General features: G+C 36.8%; 1 protein-coding gene across 2 annotated transcripts in view; it reads right to left on the reverse strand.

Moving 5' to 3' along the window:
* Nucleotides 1-17,027, reverse strand: part of TFEC (transcription factor EC) — a 90,425-nt gene that overhangs the window by 7,910 nt on the left and 65,488 nt on the right. Inside the window, exons 4-6 of one of the 2 annotated variants that reach the window (XM_014963492.1) lie at nucleotides 12,986-12,991; nucleotides 3,833-3,947; nucleotides 2,922-2,978 (exon numbers count right to left, since the gene is read on the reverse strand). In XM_014963492.1, the coding sequence (XP_014818978.1) occupies nucleotides 2,922-2,978; nucleotides 3,833-3,947; nucleotides 12,986-12,991 (178 nt within the window). The remainder of the gene's footprint in view (nucleotides 1-2,921; nucleotides 2,979-3,832; nucleotides 3,948-12,985; nucleotides 12,992-17,027) is intronic. The other variant, XM_014963491.1, reaches the window with a different exon arrangement.

The following is a 17,027-nucleotide window of genomic DNA, read 5'->3' on the forward strand; positions in this document are numbered from 1 at the left end:
TGCTGATAACTTCAGCAGGGACACAGGACAACTCATACAGCATTTCATATTTTGGCAGAACTCCTGCTAATAATCACAGTTAACAGCTTCACTGTCTCTTATCAACTGTTGTCAGCATTGCAAAACAGAGGACACATCTGCGACCATATCCCTTCATTGAAACTGAGAAAGACTGCTTACCAGAAACACTTCATTCCCAGCACATCTTTTTCCGTTGATGATACAGCATAAGCTTATTTACAATAACTTTTAAAACACACAGAAAATGAAGAAAAAACTAATTTAAATAATTTTTAAAAATCTGTATTTAAGTTTATGCTTCTCCTAAGACAAACTATGTATGGTATCTTTGCTTACTTGCAGTTTACTTAAAAGGAAAAAAAGAAGATAAGCTTCTTAAAAGCAGTTCCCCCTCTCCGTGCTTTCAGTCCACTTCATCAGCATCGGACTTGTATCCAGACTGGAGTGTGTGCCCCTTCTCTGCACAGGACTGTCACCTTCCTGCTTCCCATTTCACCAATTTAGAGACAATTCTCCTCTGCTTCCTCACCAGTTTTTCTCCAGCCTTTATATGCAGAAACCTCACATTTTCTAGTGGATAAGCCCAAAGGACTTCCAATGGCTTTGGAGAATTTCTTGTATATAATTGTGATATAAAAGGTATATGCAGTGAGTATGTAGTCCCGCTGTGGTACTGCTGTCGAAGACCAGCAGTGACGTTATACTGGTGTGAACTCGCACTTTTGTCCACTCCCTCCATATAACACTTTGATTCAATCCAAATCTCCTGAATTCATGACAGGACTCAGCTTTGGTTCATCATTAGCATTGCATTGAACCATTTCTGTTATCTCTCGCTTCTTGGAAGCTCTTACGTTGGGCTTGATATGATAATGACACTATATTCTGTCAGATCAGAGCTGACCCACATAGGCCAGCCTAGAACACGGGCAGAAGGGATATATGCTCCTCTCATCCATGTATACAGATAATACAGCAAACACACATTACGCCCTTTTAATTCTTTGTTTAAAAAAGAAAAATAGCAAACAAAAAAAAACCCTACAACCAACCCCCCCCAAAAATACATTTAGTAATGGTTTAAAAACTTCCTGTCACATGAAGAAGGGGTTCCATTTCTTAGACCTAAATCCCTTTTCATGGTTTCGTTTAGGATTTAACCTTTCAAAAATAACTTTTTCTCCAGTTTCTCCTTGGTATGAGGAGGTACAAGAACATTTCTGCAAAATGTGGACCTAAATTCAACCCAAAACACGATTGTATTATTCTGATCAAATTCCAAAACCTGATTTTTCAGACTACCTCTAAAAAAACTGGTACTCATAAAAGAGTAAATCACACTAACAAAGCTCTTATATGTAATACGTTTATATGTCCAAGTCTCCAGAGAGACTTTGAACTCTGAAATATACACCTGGAGCCAAAAGAGAGGAGATGTTATATGTCTGTGTGCTGTCATCCTGGCATACAGCCTTCAGGCCAGTCACCAGTCGTGAGGGACAGTTCTCAGCCATGTCTGCTGTGTTCAAGAGGGATGATCTCAGAGCCAAAATAAATATCTACATGGTCTGTTCGTAATCCATAAAATCATACAGGCAGAAATAAGGATAACTTCTGGAAATTCTAAGTAGCAGAAAGTTGTCCACAGTGGTTGGTAGCTTGCTTTACCAGTGGATACTTCCAGGTACGCAATTTCATGAGAGTAAAGTCTTAAATCTCTCAAAGATTACGGAATAGCCAGAGAAAAAAGATGTAAATAGTGGCTATTAAGTAATTACCAATTTAGGTTTAGATTCACAGACTATTTCTGCTGGAAAAAAAGTAGAAAGGAGAACTGGAAGATGTAATTCTTTTATTCAACAATATCCAAAGAGAATGCTCCAGACTATTTGTTTCAAATTATTCTTTAGAGGGAAAAATTGCCTAATTTTACAGGCAGTCTTCTTTCAGCAATATTTTTTTTTTTCTTCCAATTTTGGACAAACTAAAAAGTTTTTTATTTTTAGAAGTTTAATATTTAGACACTGAACTATGAAATTCACTGTGTTCTAAGTCTAAACTAGAGCAGACTGTTCCTTTAGAACTGCAATGATTAACGTCTGTATATGCCTGCACTGTTTTCTGTAAAGGGAAGTGGATCTCAGCCAACAGAGCTTAGGGGGCTTGTGTATCATAGAATCATAGAATTATTTAGGTTGGAAAAGACCCTTGGGATCATAGAGTCCAACCATCAAACCTTCTCTACAAAGTTCTGCCTTACACCTTCTCCACCAACACCAGATCTAAATGACTCTTAGACACGTCCAGGGATGGCGACTCAACCACTTCCCTGGGCAGCCTATTCCAGCATCATGTGTCTCACCCAGTCCTGCACCAATCTCCTTTTGTGGCATATGATTTCCACAACTTTAAGTGCTTAACTAGCATTTGGAAGTTGTCTGATATTCTCTTTAAATGCTTCTTTTCCTTCCCATCACCCCTAGAGAGGTACAGCCTCTCATTTAGATGCTTCAGTAAGAAAAGTGTGAGGAGGCTGGATCTTCGCTGTTGGGGTTGGTTTTTTTATCATCTGCCTCCTTTCTTGTCTGTTTTGCACTGTAATTCTTAAAGACAACATCAAATAAAACGGAATAATGTAGGATACATGTACAACTAGAATAAAAATATAGGACCAGGAGATGATCTAGAAAGAAGTTCATTGAAATATGCAAAGTATTTTGAAAGAGTTTCTTCAGGGAAGAAAGCTGTATGGTTGGTTGTATTTACAGACTGAGTTCAATTTGATTACCCTGGCAAGATGCTGATATAGAAAAAGAATGGAGACATGGTAGCTAATGTATATTATTTTTGCATTCTCCTTACATTCCATTTAATGAGATGGAAGATGAACATATACTTACTGAGATTGTGGTTATCCTTTTTTTGTCTCTCCTTTGCCATTGCTCGTGTATCTGCTTCTGACAGAAAGTAACATTTATTAAAACAGTCCTTAAGTTGCAATTCCAGTACTTCTTTCACCTTTTCAAAGTGGCCTCTTGTCATAAAGAGCAGGCTTCTAGTCTTTTTACTTCATTACTCTTTTTATTATTAAACAAGATCATAAGCAAATCTATATTCTACAAGTACTAAATTTTTGAGCAAGTCTGGCAGGTTGCTTAAGACTTTTTTTATTGCATATTTTTTATTTAAGAACAGAAATGCTATGGAGGGGTATTTTTCCTGACTGTGTTTTACATCAGGATAAAACTTACAATACACTAATGTGAATATGGATTTGTATATCCCATAATGCAAGAGTTAATCAGATTTGTAAGATATTGAACAAACTCACTGTTTCCTCTGAGTGACGTTAATAAACTGTACATGGTTGTTAGCATTCTTTGGATTAATTGAATGTAACTTTTAAAGTTGTTAATCCACTAATATAGATTTACCTTGAATAGCCTCATTGTAAGCTTTTAAAAGAACCATTTATTCCACCATGGAACAAATTTAATGGATGATAATTTATTTATACCGTTGATCAGGAGCCAATATGTGGAAGAATCCACTATGTTTCCTAAAATCATTAGCTTTATCAGAAGCATAAAATCCAAGGGGCAAACATGGTTTCTGAATTGCTGAAGAGGAGAACAAAACCAAAATGTCTCTCCTTGGTCATTGTTCTTTACCTTAAATGAAACAACAAACTTTAAAATTCTCAGGAAATGAATTATGGAGATTTATTTCATGGGTAAGATTTATTCAACTTTTAAAAGAAACATAATCACGTCTGAAATTATAAAGTACTAAAATCTCAGATTTCTTTTACCTGTGAGTTCCCTTTTTACTGGTAGATTAGCTGGGCAAGAAGCATTTGTGAGACCCATATTGGCTGGTGCCATTCCCTGGTCACTGTTATATATATCCAAAATGCTGCTAGATAGCTTGAGGGGCAGGAGGAGGAAAGAAGAATAAGAGAAAAAAAAATAAAATAAATTAAAGACTTAAAATAATAATAATAATAATAATAATAAAAACATAAATACAAAGAGCTAATTTCTTTGAATATGACCTGATACCCTTAGAAGGAGCTGTGCATATATGTCAAAAGGGAAAGTTTGCCATTATGTACTATAATGTAAAATATAAGGGTCAGAATCTGCCACTGTTCCACAAGCATCTAAGTGCTGTTTGTGTCGGTTTCAGGTGCAGAGTGATGGCAGGATATAGCCCTCAGTGTCCATTTTTTAGTTACTTCTATACCATATTTTCCAATAACAGGATTACCACAACTGCACTTCAAACATGAATTAGGTTGACAGTAAAAATACCCTTGCTGGGTTTGACCTACTCCCCAGTGATTTTTAAGCCACATCACTAAACTCCAAATTCATACTTCATACTGCACCTAGTTTAGCAGTATAAAGATTCAGTGACCCACTTAAGTGCAACAGTTAAAATTAGAGTGGACAAAACATCAAAGAATACGTTTTAAGGAAAGAAACTGTGCTGTTGTCAGTACAGACCAGATAACCTAATGGTTTTAACATGCATAACATGTATGATCATGTGTATCATTATCCTTATTATCTCCCAAAATGTATTAAATAAAACCATACAATGCACTTAGAGGGAAATAAGGCTAAAGTATGTTTCTATGGATTCCAGATAATTACAAATTCCAAATATTACTTTTACTTGAATAATTTTACATATCTGAAATGATTCTAAAATATGTAGAAGTTTAGTAAAGAACAGTTCAGGCTTTTTTCAGTTTCTATGACCAGAAATAAAGTGTGAGGAAAATTGTGAGTAAAACAACTTAATTGAGATAGAAAAGAATGGAAGGAAATTAGGAGTTATTTAAGAAAATTGTTTTTCATAGACAAGAAAACATGTTTTTAAAGACATGCCCTGCAGCCACGGATCCTGAAACACCCTGAAATTTTTCAGGCAGGTCACCGAGACGCCAACCATAGGTCTGCTGTGAACCAACTATTTTTAGCCTCTCATCATTTTTCTACTTGTAGAGAGTGTGAGGTTCACCACAAGTTATTTTGAATGGAGACACTTTACCAATGACTTGCTTAGTGTGAAACTTTTCCAGGGCAGTGCTTGCTATATTTTCATATTAAATCTGAAATTGTAAATAGTTTTATTTTTAAATAATAATTTTAATAAATTAGCTAATAACTTCACTAAATTATCTGAGAACCTAGTTTGTGTTAAATTCTCTTAATTTTATAACCCACAATGAAATTAAGCAATCAGAAATCTTTTTTAATAAACATAAATAACATGCTCATATTTCTAGAGGCTTATTAGTTAGGAGAACTGGAAATTTTTAAATACTGTTAGAAATCACAACACCAAGTCAGTTTTGAAAATCTTCTTACATATTTGATCTCTCAATGAAAATACTTTTTTAAAGAATGTTTGGAATTCAGTTGAGTATTAGTCAAGAACAAGCTATGTTTAATATGCAGGATTTGAACGCTAAGCACATTCCCACATTAAGCACCTTTGTTTCATTCCAGAGTGGTAAACTGACAAGTGTTACAGAATTCACTGCAGCGTTACCTTTGCATTTTCTTTGTTCCAGGGATACTATAACTATATTAAAAAAGTGAACTCATATTAGCGCTAGACACATATTTTATGACTTACTACATTCATGTAAATGAAATTGAAATGATATGAAAACAGAATTTTCATGTTTAGTGCTGATATAAAAAATGAGAGTAAGTGTGACTCCTACACTTACTCCAGTGGACTTTGGATAAAGCTGTCACGTGGTTTAGGCTACTGTTTTTGTGAAATGCTAGGAAATAGTAACCACTTAAAATAATCTAATCTAATAAATGAGAAATGCATATCTATCATATTTTACATATTTCACACAGCTGTATATATAAATTCAATAATTTGCATGAAACTGGTGGTAATTTATAAGATCATCACCACTAATGAAAAAAATCAGAATTGTAAACCATAGTTTGACACAAACACGTGAGATACATCATTGATTACTTCTGATTTTCAAGCATTAATTCATCAACAACAACACCAAGATCCAAGAGAAAAGGTCACCAATAGTAATTACTTAGCTTAAAATGAAAAACTAATACTAGCACACATGAAAGTTCAGAAGTGCATGAGGACGAGTAAACTCAACTTAAAGCCAAAGGTAGCCATTTCAGCTGAATTTGATTACACAGTTGATGAAGGTTCTTCCATCTAATTCAGCCGCTGATGGCTGGAGTGATAAGAGCTCATACCGCTCCTTCCATCAGCAGAACTGCTGGGGCAGTGTCATCCCACACAGCCAAGGCTGCAAGCGAGTATCAGCCCATGGTCTATGTCTGGCTGCACTAATGCTTCCATCAAGCAGTGAAGGGCATGAAATATTTTCCCAAATGTCCCATATCATCTTTGTTTTACACAGATGGTCTCCAGCATTTTTCCGCTCATCATTTCGCAATTTTTATCAGTCATTAAGAAAGCAGAGTCATAACTCCCATGTGGAGATGATGAAAATGAAACACAAACCCAAGTTATTCATCTACTGATGGCTACAATCTTATAACCTCACTAATTAGAATGATTCACATATGTGTTAATCACTAAGAGTGTCAAAATCAGTGTTCTGCCACGCCATTAAAGAGAAACTTTGATCTAATGTTAACTGTCCTAAATTATTCTCTGGAACTTGGACATCAGAGAATAACTCTATTCAACAGCACTGTCACAGAGAGCCTACAAAATTCTCACTCATTTACCTATCTGAAAGCTCTAATTTCTGGGCTACAGAATCCGTCTTTCTGATTGAAACATTCACAAGTGTGAAAAATACTACCATTTTTAACAATCCATAGGTAGATTACTCTTTCGCAATACAGAATGGTTTGACTTTTCTTAAGTCTGTCATCCTCTGAAGGACTGGATAACAGAATAAACAGCTTACCCACCTGGTTGTAAAAAGGACATGCAAAAAAAAAGATTCTTTTCTTCATACCTACCTCCCATCTAGACTTTGGTTTGCTGTCTCCCTTCAGGATTTGTCTGGGTGATTCTGCCCAGTGCCAAAGCAGCTGTGCCAATCACACTATCAGCTGCCTCTTTCTTCCTGTGCATTTAGTAGAAATCTCCAGCATATTGTAATGGCCACTGTGATTGGTAAGTGGCTTCTTTGTGGATAGAACCACTGATGGTCTCCCTTTGACACATTGTCTTCATTCTCAGTTAACCAGCACAGCATTTTCACACTTAGAGTAGGGCGAAGTGGGTATAAAGCACCAGTAAATTAGACTACTTTTGACAGTCGCTTAGTTCCTACAGAAATGGTGACACATGGAAAAATCTGCTATGAATTAGTGTGGAAGGAATAACTCCCAATGTCAGGATTTAGGAGAAGGAGAAGAAATAGCAGGCGATTAATCTGACCTGTCTTGGACACTTGGAGTGAACTGAATCACCTCTGTTTCTTCTTACTGGCTCTAAAGAAAGCCTGGGGTGACAGTAGCAGGCTTTCCACATGAACCTTCTCATGAAACTTCACTGTGCTCCTAATGTGAAAATTTCCAAATGACCTCTTATTTAAAAAATCACATAAGAACAACAAAGCAAACCAGACTGGGTCTTTCTTGGCAAATATTCACATTTCTGATTATGGGGGAGTTTTAAAAATACAAAGTCAAAAATGTATCAAAGTATTCTGTTGAAATTCTCAACCTGAGTTTCCCCTGCATTGATGTCAAGCATGGAAAATCCCAAGGAATTTCCTTGCCAATGTTACTGAACACTGAGAATAGTCTTAAAATATAAATTGGCCAATTTTGACACAACATGAGGAAAAATAGGGGTTTTTTTTTTCTGTCAAAGCAGGAAGCTCTTTCAGAAATTTAGACATCTGGGAAAAAACTTTTTAAATTACAAAATTAAAATATATGGCACAATATATTATACAAATTGCATGTCAAAATACATCTAGTTGTTTGGACATGCACTAAAACTCCATGCAATTTCTTTCTTACTATGTCATGTAAGTGGGGAAAGTTTTTTCAGTACTGAGGCTTCAAATAGCTTCCAGTTCTACATTACAAGATAAATATACACATCGACATACTCTTACAAAAATCCAATGCAATCTTACTAAAAGTACAAATCATTTGCAATGGCATAATTATATGATATGTGCACAATGATAATCTTACAATTATATAGCACTGTCAAATCTGATGAATCCCAAAGCACTTTAAAACTCCAGCTGATTACACTGCATCAAAAGCATCTTCTTGCTTTTGGTTTAGAGATGTGGAAATGCAGACATTTGGGTATGAAAATTCATAAGTCCCAGGAAATAATTTATTTATCCTGCAGGTATTATGAGCTATATTCGTTCATACCTGTGTTGTTCTGAGAAGTCCTGGTAAGTCACATAATTTCCAACCTTTCTATCCATGATACACATATTTATTTGTGTGTCTAAGAATTTAGATGCAAGTGGCTCATAAGGGCTGAGCATACACATAGTAAAAATAGCAGCATATAATTAGCCATTTTTCTGCATCTAAAATGCAGCCAGCTTTGGACAAAAGATTAACAACCTTTAACATAGCAAATGGTTAAGTGGGAATAACCAGTGACAATGTGGTACAGGAAGAGAATAATACCATATCTAATTAAAACTGCAAGGAGAATTAAAGAAAGCAGACTGTAATTAACGAAGTTAGCATTTGGCAAGGACATTGGGGTTAACGTTCTTCCTTTTGTGTAAAGTGTCATGGGATCTTCAATGCCTGTGTGCAAAGACTGGAACATGAGAATTTCCATTCACAGGGCTCAGTCCTGAAAGATGCTCAACTTTGAAGCTTAGACCAATTATAAAAGCAAACTTCAGCTGAAGTACCTGAGCGAGTGCCTGGCTTGAGCTCAGCAGCACCTCGCAGGAGCCTGTGACCTTGTGCTTGCTGGCAGTGTCCAAGACAAGTACTGTAAAGGCCTCATCCAGAGGAGCTTGTTATATTCAATACTTGGGTCTGAACTGCTTTGTGGGCAGGACTGTGTGGCAAATATTAAGGGTTTGTTACCCACATAGATGTCTAGCAATGGACAGCTGTGATCACAATATGCAGTCTCTAATATTAGGTCATGTGGGGTTTTTTTAAAGGAAAACATTACTAAGCCAGGAAATGCAGTATTCCAAATACCGCATGGCATGGCAGCTGTTGGTAAATATAATGAAATTTCAAGGCTGACTTGAACCAAATAGCATTTCCATATCTTCCAGGAACAAAAGAGAAGGATTCTTAATATGATAATAAAATACATGGGTAAGGGTTGTCTGGTCCTGCTCACCTGTAGTCCCTAGACAGCTCTATGTCACAATAGAGTTCACCTACATGATCACACACTACTGAAGTATTTTTCCACTTTGGTTAATCTTCGCATGTTGTATTTGTGTTACACTAACATTTAAGCCTGTAAGGATCGTGGCTCTACCGCTGTCAATGTTGCACAGCTAGAAAATAACGGCTCAATCCTGTTCCAAAGTCAACTAGATTTTTCTTAATTTAAAAATTCTGCTGAATGTGGTAATACCCAGTCTAGACTCAGAGACCCCGGACTAGAAAGCATTTCCCGGATATTAGGCTCATTTAGCGTATCATCACATAATCCATTTCATAGACCAATAATGCTCTGTCTTAAAACCAATTAGATTTCACATCTCCAGCATTTTTATTTGGAGTGTTTTCCAATAATCAAATGATCACAAATTATTGTTAAAAAGCTTTCTTTCTATTTCCATTCCGAGACAAATTTGATTTTGGTTTAGTGCTCTTTTAGCATATAAAGTTCATTCTTTAACCTCCCCATGTGATTATTGTCAGTGACTATAGCTTTCTTAAGCCTTTGGTTTGCCAAGTCTGGCTTCTTTAGCCAGACTTCCTACGCTATGATTTGTCCTAATAGGCCTCTCTCTACTTTTCCTGCTTTTAATTAGTGTTTCTGATGGGTGGACACCTTTATTTGCCTACAGCATTCCGAAAGTTTTGTAACCAGTGAATTCCACAGTGGATATTTCCTTGTGTCTTGGAAATCTCTCTCATTATGGATCCTAAGATCATATTTATCTCCCTTTTGCAGTCCCATCATTTTGATGGCTTATAGTCATCCTTTGAGCAACTAATGTAACCAGATCTTTCTCTGTCATCTCCAGTTAATGAGCTCTCAGCTTACTGCAGACATTCCCATTATTAGTATTTAAATGAATGACCTTGCACTGAGTACTATTACATTCCTTCCATTTATACTATTCTGTCATCACAGTCATATAATTCTTCCTCTATGATATCCTCATCTTCCTTTGTATTGGCAATACTTTCTACTTTTGCTACCTCAGTAAATTTCATCAGCATAAACGTATTTTTTGTACCAAGGTCACTAATGAAAATATTAAATAAACTGAGGCTGAGGATTGATTCTTGGAGCACTTCATTAATATCTTCTCTTTTAACAAAATCTTTATCATCTCCTTAGCTTGCCCCTTAACCTGAAAAGAACCCTGTTCGGTTTCTTTCTATACAATCTATATTGCATTTTAATAATATGCATTCATAAAAGAAGGCTACAATCAACAAGCCTTGGATACGCAGGACTAGCTAGAAAGACTAATTGCAGTAGCAAACAGCTCTCCAGACATCCAAAAGGATGTCACTAATCATGGAAGTGACAGAAGGTATGTACAGAGCAGACACTTCACATGTTCTAGTTACTAAAAAGGCTAAATCCTAGGATAGCAAAAGCTTTTCACCAAAGACGTCCTTTCCCTTGAGCGACCTGGGAGCAGGCAGCAGGATGAACTGTCCTGTTCATGAAGGCTTATTTCCAGCTACCATTTCTCCCCAGGTCTCTTTTCCCCAGTCAGATTCACGAGCCCAATTGTATGATCAGAAAATGTCCCCAGAAAATACAAAGGTAAGGACCAGGCCACCTGTACCAGAGATCTTCATTCTGCCCAGGTCAAAAAGCCCACGAGAAAGAGAGCAAGTGGGAAGCAAGCTGCAGGAATAGTCCTGCTAGCAGAAACTTCCTTTGCTATCCTCTTTTCCAAGGTTAATAACTACAGACATGCAACTCACCAAGCATGGCTACACGGCTGCATTTCCTGCAGTAATAGAAGTGTGACATACATCCAGAGTGTCTGATGGGCAGTACAGACCATTCTGAGGATCATTGGCCCTACTACACATGGTCAGATTGCCTGTACTGCACCTACAGACTTGGCAAACTCAACAGGGAAGCATAGGACATGCTGCTTCACTTGTCACAAGAAGAAATTATATAGAACTCGAAAGGTCAGATACTATGTCTGCAAGAGAAAATTTCTTTTGGTGCTTGGCAAAAATTAATACATTCACAGACTACATCTCGACTAAAGTGGTCATATGTGAAATATTAGTACAATACTTTGGTCTTTCCCACCCCTAGTATAACCCATTTAAATCATGTTCTCATGAACCTAATTGATAGCATCACTTCAAAGAAGAGTTTTGTAAAATGAGGCTACTTCTTCTTAGGGACAAAAATGTTAGCACCCATCCATTTCAGTGTGGTTCTTGCTGATTCACTTCAATTAAAAAATCAAAGCAGAGATTTTACAAAGTTTTTATAGTAATATAATATGCATCCCAAATGTAGAAATCTAGATTTGCTACTGTGTCCACAGTTCATTTTACAAATCGAGTAAAATTCAGTTTGTTCAGTATTTGTATTACTGCGATACAAAAAAAAAAAACCAACAAAAAACCCACAACTACATACTTAATTCCTTGTGATTCCTTTCCCGCTTATTCAGGGCAGGTAGACAAAATTATTTTGCAGTCTTTGAAATTCACAGATGAACCTCAAAATGTGCATTGAATTTGGCCAAATAGTGAGTTGATCAATAAGTGTAAACAACCCAAATGCATTTTCTAAATTGTAATAGATGGTATACCAGGTATTTCCAGTTTTTGACAGGTGGAAAAATGGGGTCATTCTCATATCTTCAATGCAAGATTGCATTGAAAAGTCAAGATACATTCTTGTATCTTCAATGTTTTAGTGAATTCGGACTTTTCATCTAATTTGCAGGTGTTCCAAATAGGATGAATAATCTTGTGGGTCAATACAAGTCCTGTGTTCAGAAGACTGGGGTTCAAGATCTGACTTTCTTTTGCAATTACCGTGTTGCTTGAAGGTGAGCAACAGAACCTGGGACATCGTTTTTCTCTGTAAGGATGTGTTTACACTGTCAGCTATCAAGAAAGTTGAAGTATACTGTTTTCAGGGTCTCGAACAAGACTCTGTTCTAGGACTCATGTCCATTCACAGCTAAATATTTCAGGTCCTTCTGTAATTGCAATGCAAAATATTGATATTTGAAAATAGATGAACTTTAATGATAATAATAATACCCAAATGTTCCACTTTGTCTTTTTATTATCTAAAGAGAACAGCAGAAAAGCAAATGCTTCCCTTTTCAGACTTGTTTTCCTTAGAACAAATTGTATCTCCATCTATATTTATCTTTAACATGGTTCATAATTACACACTCCTCAACCAGGGACTTAATGTTCAGATATATTATAATATATATTATATATTATGCATGAAAACTGGTCATTTTTTATCTTCAAATAATGATCATCAAGATGGTTCATTATTCATCAGAGAAAAATGAACTCTGTTCATATTCCCAGTTACAGTACATTCCTGCCCTGATCATACACACGGAAGTCCATTGTCTAGATAAATGTCTGATCAAATATGACCAAGCAAACGAATTTTCTGGAGAATCTGGCCTTTTGCTGGAGAGTTCTTTTCATTCAGTTATCATCTCTTAACTATATGTTTTTATGTTTTGTTGGTTTTTCCAGTTAGAAAGCTAACAGACATGGACCAAAAATTAAGTGATGTTGTGATACTGTCATTATCCAACTGGAAGCTGGACATCAAATGTCACAAGAGTATTGTCCCACTAATCTCCAGGGTCTGAAACCCAAAGATGACTGCACTGTTAGCTTTTTTACTAAGATTATTTCACTAGTAACACCAGCCAATGTGATAATTCCTGCTTCCATCCAACAGCTTCTGGTTCTCTGGCTAGCACCCCTAAATGCCAAATAATTAAAATTCTTCCTCTAAAACCAATGAAATAATGTCAGCACAAAAACAAGAAAAGTGAAAAATTGAGGCTGAGGGTGAAGGGAAAACTAGAATTTTTTTTTCAGGATTAGAATATGGGACATTTTGTCTTAAATATAGATGCTAAGATCTCTATTACCAGTATTTATATTATATATATTATATACTTTATCCTCCTACATTTCACATATCACCTAAGTATCTGAATACATTAAAGCAACGTATTTAATCATTTCCGTTATCTAGTGTATTCAGATGGATTAGCATGTCCCACGCAGAGTTCCATTTTGGTTGCAATTCCTTTCTGTAGTGGTTGATTTCAGATATATTCCTAAACGTTTACTTGTAAAAATCATAGTAAACTACTGTACACATACAGTAAAAGTCATAGAAGACCTTAGCTGATGGAGAAGGAGGTGCTAAGAAAAGCAATTGTATTTTTCAGGAGTTTATTTCTCAAAAGGACCTTCAAGAAATCTATGTGTTTTCCAGAAGTTAGCTTTGTCTGGCAGTAAGAAGCTTGACTGTACCTGGGAAACAAAGTCAGTGGCCACAGTTGTTGCCTCTGAGCTCAGAAACCTTTTATTCTACCTATGTCAATGTCATTGACAGAAATTCATAAAGTTTAGCTCCAGAAGTGACAGTAACCTATATGTTACAGACCGAAGGAGCTTAATGTAGCCTTGTCTATTTTCTGTCATCTACTGCTGACTTCAGGTCTTGCATTGCTGTATACAAACAACATGAGACATGTGGCAGAGGCTGTGCATCAGTTCTTTGGGGTAAAACAGAATCTGCCCGGTGGCCCCAAACTGCAGGAATTTCCTTGCAGATCCTGATGCACAGGAGCTTAGAATTAGCAAGGAGTGCTCAGACATTGAAAAAAATTATCATCCATCAATGAAAGCAAACTGCAATATAACAGCACATATTAAAAATCCTTTCCTTTGTCTACCAGTTCAGGATCTACTCCAAAATGCTGATTTTTATATACTTAGACACTGAGAAAATTGAGATTACCTATAGTGAAGAAGAGAGAGAGAGTCTTCATATGTACCTTTTGTTTTTCTGTCCTCAAAGGCTGGAAATACAACTGAATGCAGGTATTTACAGTGTGAATGTGTATTTGAGTGAGTTCTTTAGAATTCCTTCGTATTGAAGGAGGGAAACATAGGTTTCTCTGGTGCCACTCATTTCATACTAAATGTTACATCTAAAATCAGTGAGACAAATTGCAAGGTGGAGTTGCCTCTTTATAGTTACAGAGACAAGAGTGAGGCATTCGGCTGTGGATGAGTGAACTAGATGTGAGTGGATTAGGTGAGATGAATTCAACCTCATTTGTTGGCCTACTAGTTGATAATGAGATAAGGTTAATCAAATGTTGATAAACCATTGATTCCTGTAATAATAACAGAGCCTGATTTTGTATTTCTGCAATAAAATATGACTACCACATTTCCTCAGGACCAGCTAGTTCTTTCACAAGGGACCATATAAAACAATACTGAAGTTAGTGTAATGCTAAAGGGCATTGACATTTGTTTATGGGTTGTTTCCAATGTGCAGAGCCCACAAAGACTTTCAGAGATAAGCAGTGTATCTAAAAGAGCAGAATATGTTATCAAAGCACATTCTTACCAAAAATAAACGAGCATATTAGGAGAATTAGAATCATGTTTTATCTATCCTTTTCTCCTACCTCTGTTCAACATATGTTAAACTCTGAGACAAAGACCATGTTTATAAGAGGTACTTACATGCAAACAACTATATATTGTAGAATAATACTTCCATTTATGTCTATTTATGTTTCCAAAAGAGAAAATCAAAGAGGAAAAAAGGAATTTTTCCTTCATTTCATTGGTATGAAAAAATTTACTCCAGCTGCATGAAGCCTGAGTCTTCTGATTTCTAACCTCAAAATAGAGCAGCGTTATTAGACATTGTGCCATTAGAGCATTCAAGACAGAGCTGAGCTATTTGGGCATTTTGCACAGCTTTTGAGTGCCACAACTATATAAAATGGACCACAATTCTTCTCCTGACCCAAAGTACTGTATGCTCTATGCTATGAAGACCTTTTCTACAGCATGAGAGAAATCACGCTTGTACCCAGTCTATTTGGAGTACATAGAGCATGCAGGAGAGCTGTATGCTGCCTGTTTCAGCTTCAGACTACTATATTGTGTGAAATACCGATAACAGACCTTCATCTGGCATCTGTATGACATTCAAAAGAGCAGTGGCAGTGATATCAGAAGACACCTCCAGCTGCAGAAAACAGCTGCAGAAAACAAGAGTTCTCAGTTTGTGCATTTCATTGTTAGTTCTCTGTAACTGAAAGAGACAATTCCCTATCTAGCACCTTTATACTATTGAAGAAAGACAAAGAAAATATTTGCTCACCAGTTTTATTTTTGAGGAGTCTATTATTTCCTCAATAGCTACCGACTGTTCTTTCTCCTTCATTTTTCTTTTTCGTTAAACTTGGAAAGGATACCAGGGAGTGCTAGACAGAAGTTTATACACTTAGGTGAACTTTGATTCTTCCTTGGACTTTAAGACTAATCTAGTGTAGAATGTGATTGACAAAGCATTTTCATTGATGTTATGCAGCCTTTTCAAGTTACCCAACCTAAGCAAATGAGGTTGTTAATGTTTACTCTGGCCCTTTCTCTAAAATGGTTTTGAACTTTAGCAGATTTTATCAACTTATAAAGGTTGCCAAATGACATTGGTATTCACTAAATAAAAAATACTCATGATTATGCAGGAGGGGGCTGCCTAGATCAGCAACGGTATATGCACCTCTAATGGAAACCTGGTTTTACTTCATGACTGAATAATCACAGCAATTATTGAATAAAATACTTTGGAGGATACCTACTTGTATTTCTTTTTTCTGTATGATTTCTGGGAATGGGACAGACAGCAGTTTTTGCAATCCATCTAGATGGTAACCATCAGTATTTGACAAATAATTAATACAAATACAAATTATTAATGCCATGATGAGAAACTGTGCCCTCAAAGACCTTGTAATAGCAGTAAGATTTTGCAGACAGGCTGCACTGTGCTTTTATCGATAAATAGTGTCTCCATGAAATCAAATGCAGAGTTAACAGATTTAATCAGAACTTTATACCAGCTGTAGTTAGCAGGTTCATAAAGATTACAGAAGGAAAATATCTATCCTGTCCTGTCCTGATCTAACCTCTAGTCCATGTCTGTACAACACAAGGTTTTTTCAAACATCAAAAGAGCAGACCAAATACAAGTGAGCCACGGGGCAACAGAGGATTTTCTCCATAAGCTCTTCTCCTGCAAGAGGAGTGGAACTGACTCCGAAGTGGACTAGAAGCAGACTGCAGCTCTTAGTCTTTGTGACACCATGCACTGCGAATGTATGAAGTAAAGCAATGCAGGTGAAACAGTGAAGCCCCGGAGGAGCCCTCAAGAGGTGACCTGTTCCAAGGCAGCGCCTTTGCACAGCTCTCCCTGGGCTGCTACCATTCCCCATGCCTGGTGGCCCACCGACTCAGCCCTGACATCAGATGGCTAGCAAAACCCCTCCCAGCATGCCCAGGTGCTTTTTTCTTCCCCTCTCTGTTAGTGATGCCTCTCTCTCCCAAGCTTTACACCCAGTCAGTGACAGACGCCTTTTAATGATTTCACTAGAGGCCCCTTTATCTTACAGACAGCCACTTGAGTTCTTGAAGATGGAGCAAAACAGATGTGAAAACCAAGAAGAATCTCCCTGCACCTTCCTTTGTTACAGTGGTGGGCAACACGGAGGTCCTTAGCATGCAGAAAACAAGAGTGGCTGTCTTGGA

This window comes from Calidris pugnax, unplaced genomic scaffold, assembly GCF_001431845.1.
Source record: "Calidris pugnax isolate Ruff unplaced genomic scaffold, ASM143184v1 scaffold44, whole genome shotgun sequence".
In the NCBI taxonomy this organism is placed as follows: Eukaryota; Metazoa; Chordata; class Aves; order Charadriiformes; family Scolopacidae; genus Calidris; species Calidris pugnax.